Source organism: Coenobita brevimanus, chromosome 88 (assembly GCF_032717465.1).
Source record: "Coenobita brevimanus isolate Jiangsu-jjx chromosome 88, ASM3271746v2, whole genome shotgun sequence".
In the NCBI taxonomy this organism is placed as follows: domain Eukaryota; kingdom Metazoa; phylum Arthropoda; class Malacostraca; order Decapoda; family Coenobitidae; genus Coenobita; species Coenobita brevimanus.
Genome location: NC_137041.1, coordinates 22573391 through 22594228, shown reverse-complemented (window position 1 = coordinate 22594228; position 20838 = coordinate 22573391). Strand labels below are relative to the sequence as shown.

At 41.0% G+C, this 20838-nt stretch overlaps 1 protein-coding gene across 1 annotated transcript in view; it reads right to left on the bottom strand.

Annotated features, from left to right (window-relative positions):
- Positions 1-276: 276 nt before the first annotated feature.
- Positions 277-20838, bottom strand: part of LOC145411237 (uncharacterized) — a 61831-nt gene continuing 41269 nt past the window's right edge. Inside the window, exons 6-9 of the mRNA XM_080281303.1 lie at positions 17151-17231; positions 11950-11982; positions 11570-11674; positions 277-1108 (exon numbers count right to left, since the gene is read on the bottom strand). Of these exons, the coding sequence (XP_080137429.1) occupies positions 1086-1108; positions 11570-11674; positions 11950-11982; positions 17151-17231 (242 nt within the window). The 3' untranslated portion in view covers positions 277-1085. The remainder of the gene's footprint in view (positions 1109-11569; positions 11675-11949; positions 11983-17150; positions 17232-20838) is intronic.

Below are 20838 nucleotides of genomic sequence, written 5' to 3'. Positions count from 1 at the left end.
ATCAGATTCTGTAGTAGATAGAAATAATAAAAAAATTAAATACAGCTCTTAAAACGACGATCCCATGAAGATATAAATGAATTAAATAAGTAACAATCGATATGCATCGACATCATATAAAAATTACACAACACCTATCCCTTGAAAGTCAGATATTGGTAGTTAAAAATATATGTACCACTAGTATAAACTGGAGTTCTTAAAGATCACACTGAACTGCAGAAAACTACAACTCTGATGGTGTGATCGAATGATGGTTGAAGTCTACTTAAAAAAAAAAAAAAAAAAAAAAAGCTAAGAGAAATCCAGATATCCTCTGGAGGTGGTGTCACTTGGTAATGGTGGTAAGAAGAGACCAATGGGTCTGGAACCAGATTAACTAATAAACTTACAACTCACTTATTTCCTTGTTATCTCGAATACCATAAACATTTGTAAAAGTTATCATGTCTTGTTTAGTAAGGAGAAAAAGAAAAAATAGCTCCAATAAAAAAAAAAAAATGACCTGCCATTATAAAATTTTCCATGTAGGTAGTAGAGGCCTCGATGACCAAGTCACTGTTGAATGAAAAGGTAACTTTAGTACTTTGTGGGCAGCTGAAAACTCAGTTCCGATAATCAGGGGGGACTGTCTTATATCGTTATAAAACAATTACAAAAGACATGGAAAAGTCAGCATTTTCCTTCCCCTTTTCCTTTCAGCAAAACAAATCTTGGTCGCAATTATCGTGCTTATAATGCTGTTTTTGTGGTAAGGGCGTTTGTTGCCCCTCTTACAAAACAAATCTGAGTTACTTGAGGACAGTAGTCGTAAAGTTTGGTTTAATCTGTTTGCTTTACATGACAAGGATCCCTAACTCCATTAAACAAAGTCAGTGGTCAAGTGGTCGGATTGAAAGATAAGCTAGACTAGTAATCAAAGAGACTCATTCCTAACTCAGTACAAAGGCTCATCGATTTTCAAATAACAACAACTTATCATTCAAGGTGTGAGAGTGGTCCAGTTCCGTCAGACGAAAACAAAGCGGGTGTAGTGAACCTGTGCCTTGGTTTGTGGCAGGCGGAAGGGCCGTGGGTTCTGGAGTCTATGAAAGTACAACGCCACCACCTGACAAAGACGTGAGAATGTTTGTTACATACACGGCCTCAGGGAATGCACTGACTAGCTTTTGCTCTCTCTCTCTCTCTCTCTCTCTCTCTCTCTCTCTCTCACATGCTGAAGGAGAAAATATAGTTAATATGAAAATTAATGATAAGGAAAGCTTGTGACTTAGTTTGTGACTTGCTAAAACTAATTATTTGTGCTTTTTACTAAGGCTCAAGCAGTCAATAGGCATTAATCTTAAGCCTTTTTCACACCCAGGCAGCATCATGGACATAGCCTAATAGAGGAATGGTCTTCAGTAAACGGACTGACTAGACTTGCTTGGATTTGTCCCCACCAATCTTCACCTTACAATGCAATGACGTAATCCTTACTTCATTTTTGCTGCCTCCAAACGAATCTGTGTAGTTTATGAGAGACTTTGTGAATGACGGTGTCAAATACGACTTTAACTTAACCCTTGACCACAAAAGGTCTGACATAAAACGAGTACAGTACCGTGTTGGTAACAGTAATAAATGCGTTAAATAAGTCACCTAAGTCATGGGGTTTATTGTAGTAGTAGCAGATGTAGTAGCTGTTGCTGTTTTTGTTGCTGTAGTAAGAGCAGTGGTAATAGCAGTATAATAATAATAATAATAATAATAATAATTATTATTATTATTATTATTACTATTATTATTATTTGTTAATAGTTGTTGTTGTTTGTTGTTTCTCTATTAGCATTAGTATTACTAGTAGTTGTAGTAGAAGTCGTGTAGTAGTAGAAGTAGTAGTAGTAGTAGTAGTAATAGTAGTAGTAGTAGTAGTAGTTGTTGTTGTTGTAGTAACAGTAGTAGTCAAATATTGATGATGATGATGACAGTGATGTTGATGATGAGTAGGAGGAGGAAGAGAAGCAGGAGGAGGTATATTTGAGCAAATTTGAAGGAGGGAGGAGGCGAGGCAGGCCAAGGAGAAGGTGGAGGGATATGGTGGATGAGTGGGTAAGTAAGAGAGGTATGGAAGTCAGAGAGGCTAGGGATCTGATGAGATCGAGCTGGCTGGATGAATGTTGTGAGAAGAAATGCATGATCATGGATCTGCCACCTCTTTTTAACGTAACAGCGTTCGGATTGACTCCATCGGATACGTTTAGGTAAAGCTATAGAATGTGCTGAAAGTTTTTGGCGTATCAGATAAAGCCGAAATTCTGAGGGTTTGAATAATGAGTGAATGGAAGCGTGGCTCAATGCTACAAGCAAACTTGGGCCGTCTGGACGTTGCTACTCCTTACCCTGCCCTACGGTGGGAAAGGAGGTCCGAATACTGATTATATATATATATATATATATATATATATATATATATATATATATATATATATATATATATATATATATATATATATATATATATATATAATAACAGAACAGAAGAAGGAAAAACAAATGAAAAAAAACTAATCCATACACCAGATTACTGGCGTCTTCCATTCATAAAATATCTGTAACAGTTGGACTTGAACAGTTGTAGGTTGAAGTTTGGGGGGAAGCAACTCCGTGGACGCGAGTTCAAGAGAGATGCAGTGCGGGGAAGAAAAGAATTCTGATTGGCAGAAGTTCTGCAATATGGCTGTGTGACATTCCAGTCATGAGCGCTACCAGATGCCTGAGTAGCACGAGGGAAGGCATGGAGAGGTGGCACAATGGACGCTACTTCGTCTGAGTATTTGCCGTAAAAATATCTTAAACACAGCAAGGGAGGCAACATTCCTTCTTACTTGAAGGGGAGGTAGGTTATTCATAATAGCAGGTTATTAATAATTCCAACAGCTTTGGTCTGAATTTTGTCTAGTTGTTTTAATGGAACCTCTCCACGTCCATTCCACAAGGGTGAGCAATATTCAAGCCGAGAGGGCACATGACTCTTAAAAAGTATAGCTAACTGATCATGAGTGAAGAAGTTGCATACTTTGTACAATATTCCAAGTGTCTTTGAGGCGGTTTTAGCATTGATCTGACATGAGAGGTTCATCTGAGGACATTGTTAAGTGAGACACCGAGAATTTCAATACTTTTGAAGATGGGAAATATAGTACCACTGAAGATAATATACGAATCTGGCAATATCTGTCTATTAGTAAATTGTGCATACTTGATTTTACCAGCAGTATATGAGACAACGTTTACTTGTTCCCATTCACTGATCGTAGATAAGACTTGATTTATGGAGATGGCTAAACTGAATTAAGTTAGATATTAGACTTTGGAAGTGGGTGTTTGAGTGTGAATGAACTGTGAAGTGTTGAGTCATCTGCATATGAATGGATAGGATTGTGGGTGACAGATAAGAAATCATTAATATGAACCAGGAAAAAGGTTGGCGCTAAAACTGATCCCTGTGGCACAAAAGCGTTAACTGAGCGGAAATTGGAATATACATCATCTACTTTTGCTCTTATTTTTCTGTCGCTGAAATATGAGGAAAGCAGAGGCACTAAAGACATTAGCCCATAGCAAGGGAATTTGGACAATAGGGAACTGTGCCACACTCTGTCGAAAGCTTTAGAAATGTCAAGGGCTACTGCATGAGTTTCTCCATGTTGATCAACTGACTGATGGATGGTATGAGTCAGGAGACTGAGTATTTCAGTGGTGGGTCTTTTGTGGCGAGAACCATATTGTCTATCAATAATTAAGTTGAACCATATTGTCTCTCACTAATTAAGTTGTTGGACTCAAGATGTTTGACTATGTGCTTATTAATTAAAACTTCAAATACCTTACCAAGAGAAGATGTGATAGCTATTGGTCTGTAATCAGAAGGATCAGAGGAACTTTCTTCTTTGGAATTGGATGGATACTGGCTTCTTTCCCTGAATTAGGGAATGAAGAAATACATATGCATAGTCTGAATAATTTGGCTAGAACAAAGTCAAGTTCTGGGGAACACTTTTTAATAATAATTGGAGGAATTCTATCTGGGCCTGGAGCTTTGTTGGGTGGTAAATTGCTTTAATAATAATTGGAGGAATTCCATCTGGGCCTGGAGCTTTGTTGGTTGGTAAATTGTCTAGGATGGAAATTTCCGTATCTTATCTGTATTTTAAGTGGAACGATTTCGGGAGAGTCAAGTTGCAGTACAGGGACGTTCTGGCTAACTTCCTTCATGGTTGAGTTTCTGGCAAATGTACTGGCAACGCTATGTGCTTCCCCACGTGGGTCATTTGTATTGTTGCCATCTGATGATTTTAGTAGGGGAATGGATGATGACTTGTTAAAGTTATTATTGAAATAACTGAAAGTTGACCAGAATATTCTGTTGCCATTAGGGTTGTTACAGTAAGCAGTTTTGATGCTTGATTTTGAAGATAGTTTGGTTTAGCGAGATTTATGACAACTTTTGCATGGTTTCTGGCAATGTTAAATTGACAGAGTGATTCAGATGTTTTTTATTTTAAGTAAGAGTTATACATACATGTATTTGCCCGGGCAACGCCTGGTTCCATGCGAGTAAATAAATGAAATCGTAGAATACGATGATGTCATATTTAATTTTATTCTTGCTCTTGCCAGACGATTATATACAAGTAGTGATAAAAAGCCTGGTAATGACTGGGTAGCTCAGTTTCACTAAACATTAAACACGTACTTCAATATTATCATCACGTTCAAAGTACTTGCCTCCTGCATCCAAACATTTGCTCCAGCCTTCCTACCACTGACAGAAGGAAGGCTGGAACCCTTACGTCCCTGATGTTCTTTAGAACACATATTATTGCTGCATATTAGATGTCTTCAGCCATGTCGAAGCACTGTCCTTTCATCACGACCTTCAGTACGCAGGACAACTAGAAAGTCACACATTGTTAAGCCAGGTAAATACTCTTAGTGTGGACTTGGGGCTAACAGAAAAATTCATCTCTTGACCAAAACCTACTGAGTAACCAGACCAACCATGTACAGCTACGCATATGGTCATGCTGAAGCAGCCATCTGCTATTCCTTTTCTCACGTTGTTTATTTCTCACTTTCTTATGGAACATCAACAGACGAACAAATTCTTGCCACGGTGCAGAGAGTTGTGCATTCTAGTGTAAACTACTCAGGAAAAATGGTAATAGGCAGGTTCACTGTTAGGGATCAGACGAAAAATGGTCTTTGGCAGTAAACTACTGGCCTCGCATTGTGAGGTACCAAGTCAAATCTCCTAACCAACTACAAAAAGTCCTACCTGTTGAATATTACAGGAATTCTTGTGGAACACTTTGGGATGCTGAAACAGAGGGATCCTGAGTTTTTGATGCATTAAGAATAACAACGTTTCTTGTACTCTAATCAGCATAATAAAGGCTAGACAGAAACCAAGTGTGTCATAGCATGATCGTACGATGATGAAGTACCAGCAGTGATAGGCGTTGTGAGAAACAGATGAAATAAATTTATAATGAAGTTATCATTGTGTGAGTGGATAGAGTTAGATGTCTATCTATCTATCTATAGCCCGACGCCCTAATCCCGCAAAGGGTGGCCGCAGACAAAACGCCTCCAAGTCACTCTGTCACCCACCATTTGACTCCCCTCCCCCAACTCACCCCCTCCCTCATATACCTCTCAACTCCATCCTTCCACCTCATCCTCGGTCTACCCCTCCCTCTGCCTCCCTCCACCTCACCTACATACACCCTCTTAGTCAGTCTTTCATTCTCCATTCTCTCCACATGTCCAAACCACCTCAGTGTATTTCTCCTAATCTTCACAACCATATCCACATCTACCCCACAACGTTCCTTCACTTCTTCATTCGTCAACCTGTCCCTCCATGTCACTCCACATGCTCCTCTCAAGTAACTCATTTCCACTGCTCTCACTCTTGACTTGTTCCCCTCTTGCAAGGTCCACGCCTCGCTTCCATACGTCAGGGTAGGGATCACAATACCACCATGCAGTGACTTCTTAACTTCCATACTCACCTCCCTATTTCTCATCACTGCTTTCAGTGTACCAACAACCTTTCTTCCCTGCTGTACCCTTTCACGTACTTCATCCCCCAAAGTTCCATCCTTACTCATCACACTACCCAAGTACTTGAATGCACTCACATTCTCCATATCCTCACCTTCCAACCTCACTGCACACTCTGTGACTTCATTCCTCTCAAACACCATAACTTTACTTTTGTTTACATTAACTTTCAGCTTCCTCCTCCTACACACTGTCCCAAATTCATTCACCAAACCTTGCAACTCCCATTCATCTTCACTCAACAATACTGTATCATCAGCAAACAGCAACAACGGAAGTTTCCAAATCTCACCCTCATTCATTAGGGCCACTCCCACATCCACTGCCCTACCTTGCACCTCCTTTACAACCCCATCCATATATATATTAAACAGCCATGGAGACATCACACACCCCTGTTTCAGTCCCACATTGAGATCAAAGAACTCACTCAGCTCACCATCCACTCGCACCGTAGCCCTAGCTCCCTCGTACATACTCTTCACAGCACTCAACAATTTCCCCTCCACTCCATATATTCTTAATACCTTCCACATACCTTGCCTATCTATTCTGTCATAAGCTTTCTCCAAGTCCATGAAGGCAGCATACACTTTCCTTCCCTTCTCTAGATACTTCTCCACTAAACATCTTAGAACAAATATCTGATCTACACACCCTTTTCCCTTCCTAAATCCCCCTTGTTCTTCTCCAACTAGCTCCTCTGTCATATGCCTAACCCTATCAATGAGTATTCTACCATATATTTTACCAGTCACACTAAGAAGGCAAATACTCCTATGGTTACCACATACTTCTCTCTCCCCTTTTCCTTTGTTCAGAGGAACAATTATACCTGATTTCCAGTCCTCTGGAACCCTTCCCTCTTCCCAAGCCAATCTACACAACTTCCATATCCACTCCACAACAATCTCACCCCCATACCTAAGCATTTCACCACACACTCCATCAATTCCTGGGGCCTTTCCCAGTTTAATCTTCTTCATCGCTTCCACTACTTCCGACCTACTGATCTCTTCCTCCCTCCTCTCATCTCTTCTTCTCCCAGCCATTCCCCAACCACTTATACTCACACTGCTCTCACTCTCTACATTCAACAATTCCTCAAAGTGCTCCTTCCATCTCCTCAGTTTCTCTCTCTTCTCAACCAACAATCTATTATTCCTATCTTTCATTCCCCTACTATTTCCCCTTTCACACTGCCTTACTTTCTTTACCTCCTTCCAAAACAATTTCTTACTCTCCCTCCATTTCACACTCAGATTCCTCCCAAACTCTTCATCCACTTTCTTCTTACTCTCCTTCACCAGTCTCTTAACCTCCCTTCTCCTGCTCACATATACCTCTCTCTTCTGTCTCTCATCTTCTCCCCTACCTCTACTCGCCAACCATTCACCATATGCCTTCTTCTTTTGTTCCACAGCTCGTTTCACCTCATCATTCCACCATGCTGTCCCTTGCACACCCTTGCATCTCCTCCTCACTCCACAAACCGCCTCACATGCTGCGCTCATCTCTTCCGTGAATATCTTACATACATCTTCCACCCCTTCCATCTGCTCTAGCTCATACCTTCCCAATCTTTCTTCCACTATGCTCTTATACTCTGTCATTTTCTCACTATCTTGTAATTTCTCCACTCTTCTCACAAGAGCTGCTTCCTCCTGTCTTCCCCTTCGCCTCCTCAACCACTTTCTTTGCAGCTCTACCTTGGCCATCACTAAGTGATGGTCCGAGACTCCATTCCCCCACCCTCTCCACACCCTTGCATCCAACACTTGTCTTCTCATTCGCTCATCCACACACACGTAGTCTATCATTGCCTTTTGTTCAACAAGTTCACCATCCATCCTCCTCATTACTCTCCATGTATACCGGTGGATCATCTTATGACGAAAGTAGGTGTTGGCTATTACCAACCCCTTACCAGCACAGATGTCCACCAAAGCACTACCATTCCCATCTACTTCAGCTGGCACACCCCACTGACCAACCACTCCATCCACTCATACATTCCCAACTTTGCCATTCATGTCTCCAATCAACAGCACTCTCTCGCTCCTCTCAAACTTGTCCATACATGCTTCTACTCTCGCCCAAAAATCATCTTTCACTCTTGCCACTCGATCCTCTGTTGGAGCATACACACATACAATCGCCCATGCTTGTATACCTACTTTCATCCTCACCCATACAATCCTTGCACCCACTGTTCCATACTCTCTTGTATTCTCCTTCCACTTCTTGCTTATCATCAGATGTACAGTTCAAAAACATCGTTTATGAATAGGAGAAAGAGAGTTGGTGGAAGGTATAAGCATGAGGGGCAACACAACAGAAAGCTTTAGAATAAGAATTATGGCCACCTACAACAGTAGCTATGGAACAACAAACTAGGCAACCTATAAATAAAAACATATAATATATAAAGATATAAAGTGGAAAATGGCAATGTGGAAATTAAAATTTTTAACCAGACTCGGGCAAAGCCTTTATGATGAAAAGTGCAACACCAAAGGTTTCTCCCAAGATTCTAAAGGATGATGACCATGAATATGAAAGGAGTATGAGGAGCTTGCCAGTGAAACACGCCTTAAGAAATCCTATACTAACTGTCAGGAAGATCATCAGATGATAGGTGCTGTGTTTCAGAAACTTCTTATTGAGAATACATCCAGTTTATGGAAATGGAAGAAATAAAAACAAAAAGGCAATATTTAGACAACAGGGAACGGTCAGCCTTCTTTGGGAAAAGCTGGATAAGAACAGGGTTCTAGTTGGAAGGGAAAGTGTAGGTTGGTAGCCAAATATGAAAGAATGTACCTATAATCAGTTTTATTATTATTATTATTATTATTATTATTATTAAGGCGAAGATGTACTTGACAGGTTGGTGATGATTGACTGAATGCAGCATTACTTCATAATCTCTTTACTCGTTAGCATTATTAATTGACAACTTATATCTGACGGGGTAATTTGGGTTAGTAAATGTTATTCGGACATGTTGCATTCCGCCAGTCATCACCAACCTGTTAAGTGCATCTTTGCCTCAATAAAAAAAAAAAAAAAAAAAAAAAAATGGAGTATAGGTAGGGTGTCAGCCTAAATTCACAGTTCTTAAGAATAATAGGATGGGCCCCATCAGGACAGGACGTATTTTTACTATCGAGGTCAGAGAGGTCACACAGAGATATTTTGAAGAAAATGAAATTACAGGCATGAGAAGGTAGAGGGAAAAGGAGATGAATGAACAGCATTGCAAACGTTATGAGTAGAGTGTGTGGCAAAGATATGGGTAAAAGTTCGGATTTATCAATATAACAATGAACAAAAGAGACATCAAAGTGGAAAGGAGGATGACAAGAAGAAGAAGCTAAGTTGATGAGATCGAGTCAAACGTTTTTCGTCTCATTAATTCTCCTCCTTTACTGGATTCCTTCAGCCTCTGTATCTTCGAAGCACTGTTGCATATTTATCCCTTTGCTATCGCTACTTCAGTGGTCATTACTCTTCTGATGTTTGCATCTCTCCACCACTTAGGCGGGTGTGGAGCACCCGTTTACCAGTAACCTCTGATCTGTTTTCTGCCCAACCTATTTATGCATGATTTAACCGATGCTTCCGGTCCTTCATGTATGCAACAAGCCGACTTTAGGACTGTCTTCCTTTGTTCTGTATTTCCTACTGCCTATGACTTGCAATGTTTTAAACGCAGTGTGTCGAGGCAACGCGAAATGAACGGATCTTGAATTTGATTTTTTTTTTTTTTTCTGGAGAGAGCAATATTCCTGGCTTCTAGTCGTTGGTTCCATCTTCCCTGCATTAAAAAAGAAACAAAAAGATACCATAAGAAGAAAGGAATTAGAGTAGCAAAGTTTCTTACATTTACGGCAGCCGTAATTTTTTCTAGCAGGTCAAAGCGTAGATTTAGCGCTATTCTGGGCAAAAGTATACAAAGAATGCAATCCAGGGGTCAGTTTAACATCGCTACCATCTAAAACAGATGTTGTTGTGGACTGCATTATAAGAAACGCGCGAGAACCAATATGTTTTTACGGTAGTCACAGAGTAAGAATATGGAATGTGTGCTTCCATGTCTGCGAAAATAACCTCTGTAATGTACACAGCACGCTCGGACGACTGTCAGATATAGAAGTAATTATCATCCTAAAGAAAGTCAGAGATGCAGTATCTGTGGGTCTCCTAATTAGCAGTGCCGTAGCAACTACAAACTCCGGTTCTTGGTAGGGTCCACAGGCCTTACTTACGTGACAGGACAGGTTGCAGAAATAAGACTGTGATCAAAGGAGCCCAAAGGAGATAAAATATTGGCCGATTATCAGACGTATTAGTTGTAAGAAAGAGATTGGGTATGCTATGCCTATCTCCAAGAAGATCTAAGGATACAGGTGGGGTGCTGTGGAAGCTTACCTAGGTCATTTAGGGCAGAAAATATGTAGGCGTTTTTTATGCTGGACTAGTGAAAAGAAGAGAGCCCAAGAAGATGGTGAACAATAAATTCGCCTAGAATGGCGATCTGTGAGGAATGGGAGATGATGTTAACGCGTTCCACTTTAGAAAGGCAGACAGTCAGAGAATTTTGTATAACTAGGCGAGTTAGGGAATAAATAAACCGTGCAGATATATACTGAACACTCAAAAACGGAAAGGATAATTGCACCCAGAATGTAGGCGACGCTGGAGATTCAAGTTCGAGAACGTAAGAATATATGAGGCAGCCTTCCTATATGGAATAGCCACGAAAGGACCAATAGGTTTGTTGCCGTTTGATTTCCTTTGAATTCGTTTGCTTTTCACAGAAACAACAACCACCCTTGGCTTGGAAACGAGTATAGAGAGAAGGAGGATAAATGGATGATTTTGCTGCTTTTAGACTCAAGCAGCTGAGGCTCATGGAGGAGGAGCGGTATTGTTAACAGGCAGCTAATTGGATGAAAGACCAGTAATGTTACTGAGTTGAATCGAACGATTGCCAAACCATAGTTCAGGGCATATCATTTGATCGTTACCAAGAGAAAGGTTCTTTGTAAGAGTATTTATGATCACCCTTCCCGTCCCCTCCTCCCACAACCCATGGACTCAGAGCCTGGGTGCTGCATTTGCATTTTGAGAAAACTGTAATACAACATTTACTGTGCAATATTCATGTAGTGTGGCGTGACTAGAGGAAAATTATTACCGAAACACTTAAAAAAATATCAGCATAGGGAGAAGGTCAGGAATCAGGTCTTGACACCTCGTAAAACGGGAGTTCAAGCTGCCTATTATCAGCTTTCCATCCACCTCGAGAGTTTCGTCCTGTGCCGCAGTCTCCCCACAGTCACGCTTGCCTTTCATGTCGGGTAAAAGTAGTCTCGTTCTGGTCCCTCTACGCTCCCGATTGATAGATAGATAGATATAAAAAAATAGATAAATAGATACGTAGATGCCATACCCATCTCGAGGTCCCTCACGCTCCTGCCACAGATAGAGTTAAGCACGGTGATGACAAGTTGTTGGTCGTTCATGGCTGTGACGTTCGTCCCGTTCAGGATTCCACCTGTTGTGTAAGCACAGTGCTATAGTTTGCCACATAAACTTGGCAAAAATTTTCAACATTTTGCAACTTATGTTTCAATGATAGACTAATAGAACAATAAAGGTCTAATTCCTTTCCACAGCACTTCATCGTGACAGGCATTATGTTCTATTTACAACCTTTTGTTATAAATCGATAATTAGTTTTCTTTCATTAAAAGCCGAGTAAAGTTAAGTGTGCATATTTCACCAGGCATGCTTTGAATTACATGTACATAATGATATATGAAAACTTACTTGCCCACACCAGGAAACTGTTGGCTCTGCTACCTGCGAGAAACAATGACAGTTATCAGTACATCAGCTAACAAGGATTTCCCTAAGCTCATCCTTAAAATGCAAGTAAATGCCCGAATGGATGTGCTGTGGTTGGCAAAAAAATATATTCATTACGATAACTGAACATGGATCGAGCTGGTTGGAAGTATTTTGCATACAGGAGTATAATTATTATGACAAGGGCTTGGAATCCTTGTGTGAAGTGACAGTCGTCAGAATGACTCAAGTTGCTGGGCAACGTGAATTGCCTCATTGTGGATGTTCATGGAATCAGGATTCCAGGACTTAAATGGTGGGTGAATGAAAGTGCAACCCATTTAACCAGGCACACTGTTGAAACTTTTCCTTCTGTCATATTTTTATCTTCCTCTTATATCCTGCCTTATCCCATCCTTGGGTAGAAAAAGAGATCGGGATAATGATGATGATGATGATGATGGAGATGGCGAAATAAGAGAATTTAGTGGAACTTGATCCATTACTTTAGGTGACAGATCTACCCAAGCATATGTGCCCATTAAATTTCACAGTTTACAGCATATGTGTATAAAGATGCACGCTTCTATTAATATAAACCCTTGAAGCAACGGGTGAAACACACACACACACACACACACACACACACACACACACACACACACACACACACACACACACACACTGTACTTGTACATTAAAACACATAATGTGGATAAAAACGAGTTCATCCAGTGAAGGCCTGTCTCTTGTTTTATCGTCCTTATATTAATAGTTTTAGGAAATGTCGAATTGTGCAAGAAACGAATTAGTATAGTTCGTCGCTTCTATATCGCTGACTTGATTATTCTCAAGCTCCTATGACTCATTATCAACGAAATAAAATAATCAGGCATGAAGTGAAATAAAATACCTGAGTAGGTCTCAAGATGACAGGGTTACTAGTGACAGTACTGACACTTTCAGTGTTCCATGACTCTCTCGGCTGAATGAAATTATCTGGCAACAGCTGAAATGAAATAAACTACTACGATGGTTTGGCAATCTTCACAAGAACGTGGAGCCATGTGACTGTACATATCTGTGTGCTGTCTGCGAGAATCGAGCAATGCTAAACATGCTTACACACTCTTAACTCAAGGAATGCTTTATAGGCACACGACAGCGCCTCGTGAACATACACACACATACACACATACTCACACACAGAGTTCTAGAACCCTGTGTGTGAGTAGGTGCGTATGTGTGTGTATGTTCACGAGGCGCTGTCGTGTGCCTATAAAGCATTCCTTGAGTTAAGAGTGTGTAAGCATGTTTAGCATTGCTCGATTCTCGCAGACACAATACCTTCTCATCTGACTTGCTGCTTCTATCTGTCTCTCTATCCATCCATCCATCCATTTATCCATTATGACTTGCAATTACAATATGGAGTCCTAACAAAGGGAGGTAGCCGAGACAGGACGACACACTCCCCATTTACTCATCCATTCAAACACAGTCAATCGCATTTTAGCCCCCAAAGGGGAGAAGGGACAGATCCTCACCGCACCACACCACACATGGGTCAACTGCGCAGTGCAATCAGTGACATCCGCAGCAGGACCCGACAGAAGAGCTGGTTTACCCCTGCCACATCATAATAGACCCATCCACTTACTCGCACCTGACCTGACTAGCTAATCAGACCAAATGCGGGAGAATATCCCCTCAGGGCTGCGTCATCATTTATTCATTCACAATTTCTCTCCATTTATTTCTGTCACGCACAGCCACTCTTCCTTGCTCAACAGACATCCCTCTCGCGTCCAGTGCTCTCTTCACACTGTCCATCCATCCTATTCGTGGTCTCCCTCTCAGCCTTACACCTCTCACATCAGATCTAGTTATCTTTTTCACCAATCGCTCATTATCCATTCTCTCCATATGCCCAGACCATCGCAACACCCTCTGCTCAACTCTACCAGCCATCTCCCGAACAACTCCAGTTCTCCTTCGCACTTCATCATTTCGCACTCGATCCATACGCGTCAATCCACACATACTCCTCAGACACCTCATCTCCATTACATTCAAACTTTTCCTCTCTGCAACACCCATATTCCATGTTTCAGCCCCATATAACGCAGTCGGTACCACAACACCCTCATACAGCCTTCTCTTTACATCCATTCTAAGCGAACAGCATCTAAACACTTTTTTCATTCCTCCCAGCACCTTTCCTACTTCATTTATTCGAAACTTCACTTCTGCATCTATTCTTCCATCCATAGCAACATGCGACCCTAAATATTTAAAACACTCCACCTCCTCAAGCAACTCACCATTCAAAACTATATTCATCCCCCTACCATCTACCAACCTCGTACACTTCATCACTTTACTCTTATTCTCATTTACTTTCAATTTCCTCCTTTCACACACCCTTCCAAACTCCTTTACCAACTGTCTCAATCTCTCCTCTGAATCAGCCACCAGTGCAGTATCATCTACAAACAGCAGCTGCTTAAGATTCCACTCTCTACCATCGACATTGACCAGACTCAGACCTCCACCTTAAACACTTGCATTCACTTCTCTTACAACACCATCCATATAAATATTAAACAACCAAGGCGACATCACACATCCCTGTCGCAGCCCCAGTCTCACGGGAAACAAATCACTCACAGCATTTCCCACTCTTACACACGCTCTACTATTTAGATAAAAACTTTTCACCCCCTTTTAGTAACCTACCATCAAGTCCATACAATCTTAAAACAGTCCACAAAGCCTCCCTATCAATTCTGTCATACGCTTTCTCTAAATCCATGAATGCCCAAAACACATCCTTGCCTTTAGCTAAATACTTTTCAGACACTTGTCTCACAGCAAACACCTGATCCACGCATCCCCTCCCTCTCCTAAAGCCACACTGCTCATCACCAATTACTCCCTCTGTACCCTCTCTAACTCTCATAATTAACACTCTACCATACACCTTACCCACAACACTCAACAGACTTATACCCCTAAAGCTAGTACATTCATACTTATCACCCTTGCCTTTATACAACGGGACCACACAAGCACTTGCCCAGTCAATTGGCACCATACCTTTCACAAAGCACACATTCAACAATCTTACTAACCCATCAACAATAGTCACTCCACCACTCTTCAGGCATTCAACAGCACACCCATCCATACCTGCAGCTTTCCCTGTTTTCATCTCCTCTACTGCCTTCTCCACTTCCTCTTTCGTGATCAAAGAATGATTCAACTCTCCCAACACATTTATTCCTTGCACCCTTCCATCTGCCACAATCTCAGCTACCTTTTCCTCCTCTACATTTAACAATCTTTCAAAATACTCTGCCCATTTCTTCCTTACTGCATCAGTGTCAATTAACATCCTTCCATCCTCTGCTTTTATTCGCTCTTCCTTTCCCGACTCTCCCTTTCGCACCCTTTTCACCTCCTTCCAAAACATTTTCTTATTCTGTTGAAAATTCTCAGTCAGCCACCTACCCCACCTCTCATCTGCTGCCACTTTAGCATGACGCACAGCCCTTCTCGCCCTATTCCTCCTTTCCTTATACCTCTCATATGACACCTCATCCTTCTTTTGCAGCCACACTTCATATGCACGTCTCTTCTCTGCCACAGCCATACTTACTTCCTCGCACCACCATTCACTTCCTTTTCTTACACCACCACCCACATGTCTCACACCACACACCTCTTCTGCATGCCCCACCACAGCACTCTTAAACAACTGCCATTCCTCCTCCACACTGCCATTTTCCTGATCTTTCACTGCGTTCCACTCATCTTTCAATTTCTCCTGATACTCTATCATTTTCTCTCTTTTATCCAACTCACTCACTTTCAAAACCTCCCTGCCACACCTAACCCTCCTAGCTCTCACCCATCTCATACCTACTCTTAACTTTCCCTCCACCAGGTAGTGGTCAGGCATACCTCCACCCTCCCCTCTCAGAACTCTCACATCCAACAATCTTCCTATTACATTCCTAGACACAACCACATAGTCCATCAAAGCTCTTTCAACAACCCTTCCACCCTCCTGTCTCACCCATGTATACTTATAAATATCTTTCTTCTCAAACAGCGTATTTCCAGTCACCATCTTTCGCTCAACACACATCCCTATCATTTGTTCCCCATTTTCATTTCTTCCAGGCACACCATGCATACCAACTACGCCTTCAACTGCTACATTTCCCACTCTAGCATTCAGATCTCCCATCATTACCACATTCACATTCGCTCCAAAACTCTGCAGACACTCATCAACATCATTCCAGAAAGACTACCTCTCTTCTTCATCCCTTTCACTACCAGGCCCATATGCACTCACAAACACCCACAACTCCCGTTCAAATTTCGCTTTCACCCACATCAGTCTCGATGACACCTCCTTCCATTCAGTCACACACTGCTGTACTTCCGGACTCACTAACAATGCCACACCTTCTCTCGCCCTTCCTCTATCAACACCAGACAATCTTCCAGTCACACTTCCAAACATAGACTCACTCTTCCCTTTCATCTTCGTGTCACTCAAAGCTAACGCATCCAACTTTCTTCTCACAAACATTCTTCCAATATCCTCCCTTTTAGCCTCAATCGTACTACATCCACGCACATTCATAGACCCAATCTTCAGGGTACGGGGATAGCTCAATCCCCCATCCCTTTCTCTGGCCTGCCTCTTTTTAGGAACTAAAAAAACAGAGGAGGGGGTCCCTAGTCCCCTCACCCCGCCCTTTTTAGTCGCCTTTTACGACACGCAGGGAATACGGTGGCAGTATTCTTCCTAACACAACCTGGCCGCAGAGTAGTAGTACCACCCCATAGTGCGGCCAGATTGTGTCCCCCCCGCCACAGGGGGACACACACACGCACACACACACACAGACACACACATATATATATATATATATATATATATATATATATAGATATATATATATATATATATAGATAGATAGATAGATAGATAGATAGATAGATAGATATAGATATAGATCTATCTATCTATTTATCTATCTATCTATCTGTTTATATATATATATATATATATATATATATATATATATATATATATATATATATATATACATATATGAGAGAGAGAGAGAGAGAATACTGTGGGCAAGGTAACCTGAACTCACATAGTGCTCTCCTGGCTGATGAAGGCCTGTTAAAAAACAAGCGATCGGCGGCCAGTGGTTGAGTGGCTTCTTCTGCCTCTGCTGTGTGGAGGGCAAGCATAAGGATATGAGTTAACGTTCATGTTGTTTCATCAGTTGCAGACAATGGAGAGTGAGACAATGATGAGGGTTCCTTCAAGTAAACATATCCCCAATATTCATACACTGCAGGAAAAACGCAATGTTACTGATCTGCATCACGTCCACACCACCTTTTCGTGACTAGTATCATATTTTGGTAATAATCTGTTGTTACACATCTATACTGAACATAGAAAATGGGAGTTTTAGGCCAAATTAAATTAAGAGGATTATTTAAGAGTACGGTATGTGAGTGAGGTGGATGACGGGAGGAGCAGGGGTAGACTGATGATGAGGGGAAGGGATGGGATAGACAGATAGATTGTAAGTCGCACTGGAAGCTTCGTAACAGCTCTTCCTTAGTGATTTATTCTTTGCTGGGTGGAGATGGAGCATTTGCACAGTTTCGTCACAGCTGTTCCTTGGCGACTTATTTGCTTGGAGGTAATGGAGCATCTGGATTATAAGTGGCATAGGGAGATTCTTTATAACACATCTTCCTTAGCAATTTATTCTCTATTGTGTGAAGGTGAAGATGATTCCTTGAAAATTTTGCAAATGCCATAAGTGGCGTAGGAATCTGCGTAACACCTTTTCATCGGCGATTTATTCTATACTGTGTGGAAGTTATGAAGGACTTGGAATAAGGCACGTACTGCAAGTGGCATTGGAAGATTCGTAATAGATAATCCTTAGCGATTTATTGTACAGGCTATGTTGCATGGATGTGAGCAAGAAGGATTTTGATTAAGAGTCGTACTGCAAGTTGCTTAGGATGCTTCGTCATACCACTTTCTTGGCTGTTTATTCTCTGCTGTGTGGAGGAAAAGAGGAAGGAATTGGATTATGAGTTGTACTGCAGGTGATATAGGATGCTTCATTACACCTCTTCTTTGGTGTTCTATTTTCTTCTGTGTGGAGTTACAGAAGAAGGATTTAGATTAGGCATTTACTGTTAGTGGCGTGGGTGAAATCTGTGCTTAGTTGTTAATGAATTTTCCTCATATTAAGACATTTTAGACCTCCAAAAGATTTTTCTGTGGAATTGGTGAGATCTATGGAATTTCAGCCTTGGTCTTTAGAGTCCGTAGTTAAGTTATTGTACTAGACACGGCTCATATAGTACTGAATAAAGTTACGAGTACTGTAATTGTACTCACTTTCAGTGCTTCGTTTAAGTCACAGCAGCACCGTTAGGGTCAAACTTCAGTCTAAAGTTCTGGCTCTTAATCCGGGTTGCACACACCCCATATGGGTGCCAAACATCAAAACTGGGGCTGCTAAACGTGCCTGAGAGTTCAGTAATATATAAACAAACTTATGAGAATAACATCTTTGAGGCATTTGGTTAGTATGTTTTAGTTTTCCTAGGGTTTTATTCAATTCTGCGACATCCATTATCTATAGATCTCATTTGCTTCACTGCTGTCAATGTTTCACACTACTTACCCCTCTGAAATTGGTGCTTTCATTTTGCTCTTGATTAACCTAACAGATGTACTATATGCAAACACTTGAAGGAGCTGAGTACAACCAGTCAATATGCAGGTATGAACAATATTACTGCCAGAGAAAAGATATCTGCATTCACTCCAAAATTACTTCTATGATGAAATGTACAGAAGAAGGAAACGTTGCGAGCATCCCTTCATTTGAAAAGGCTGCTGGTGCATGAAGAAATGTCCTTCAAAATTAAATAAGATAACATTTACTAGATTTCATACGGTCATACCAAGGATAGTTTCACTGTGGAGAGGTTTCCTTGGAACAGACAAGCAGGCTAGATGAATTTATGTTCAGTGTGATTCCATGTATGGCAGTGACAGTAATAAACTGTGATCTTGTTGATCTGAAAAGCCTGTGGAAAAAATAACTGAGATTTGACAAAGTGCAGCAAGATATCTTACTGTGTGCTTAACTCAAAACGTTGGGACGGGTAGCAAAGAAAGCAGTGGAGATTCTCCTTGCATCTGTGCTCACCTTCTTGTCGAGGCAGGTTTATTGAAGCTCCTACACATCACACTCATGCTGTGTCATGAATATTTGGTTGAGGTGACTAAAGTGGAGCATTCACCCAGTATAGGTGGGTCATGGCATATTTAACTTTCACTATATGCCGGAGGAAGAAAATGTACACATTAAATGGTTCCCTGAGTTATGGGCTTCCCTTTGGGTTTTGTTCATTTCCTTTTTCAGACGAATAATTTTCAGAAATCGGATATCATTTCCAACGTCAAGACCTACTGTATATGTTCAGTTTCTTCCTAACAGTTTTCCGTTTGGTGCCCCTACTCTGTTACCAATCCGCTTGAAGACTGGAAAATCTAATACTTGTGGAAGTGTACTTAGACAACCATTTCATTTTATTGCGTTTAGGTCATTTAAAGGGATTTATTGGGTGAAAGTCAAACCATACAAACACAGAGAGACTTTCAGATCCTATGTTGTTGTGTCTACATTAATCATCATAGCAATCTGCACCGAAGTATGTCAGTGTAGTCATCATGTGAAGACTATACCACATACCCATGGGAATGCTGGCAATTTTTAATATGCACTTAAACACTAAATCTAATTTGGAAACAACACTGGGAATTATTTTCATTGGACCAGTCTAGCCGATGAAGAATGGTAACTCCACCGTGTTGTGTTGCTTTGCAACTGTCCTAGTGTTAGGAAGGAGAGGATACATTTTTAGTTATTCAGATACGCCTATAATAAACTGGCAGTCATGCCCAGATATCATCGTTTACACCCAAATATAATGTACAGGAGCACAAACAAGTATCTGTGCAGGAGGGGGTCCATGTTCTCTGAAATGACGAGTGGTATCTCAGGAGGGTTGGTGTACACATGGTTCCATGCACCTCCATTCAGTCCCCATCACAGGGGGCGTGTTGCCATATAGGAATTAGTTATTACCTACGCCAAGGAGGTTATGTTTTCACCCCTGTCCGTTTGTTGGTTGGTTAGTTGGTTTGTGAGCAAGATTATACAAAAACTACTGGCTAGATTTCCACGAAACTTGGTGGAAGAATGGGTCTTGGCCCAGAATAGACTTCGTTAAATTTTGGTGTGGATCCGAGTAAAGGTGCGGATCCAGGACATTTTTTTTTTTTTTTCACTTTCTTTAACATTGCAAGATAGGATGTTTTTCGACATTTTCGTAAATTTTTCAGTGAATATTGCATGGATCCTGATGAAAAAAATCATGCATTTTTAGGATGTTGGTATCTACGAATGTGTACAGTTTGGCGTGGATCCATATAAAATTCCGGATCTAGCGGATTTAATTATGCGTTTATAGGGGGGAAGTCTTTTTCCATAGTGGATTAGACATGACTGAATTAAAAGGAACTGCATGTTGGGCCTTGGCAGAGGTATGCGCTCTACTGAGTGCCATTCTAGTTAGTTATGTGTTATTATTATCCGAAAACATAGGAAGACAGTTATCATTCCTATTATTTGAATTAAATAGTAATGTGGCACACACTGGCTCTGGATTTAGTACATAGCCTATGAGTTGCTTTGTCATTTAATGCATGTAGTAATCGAATTATGAGGCCTA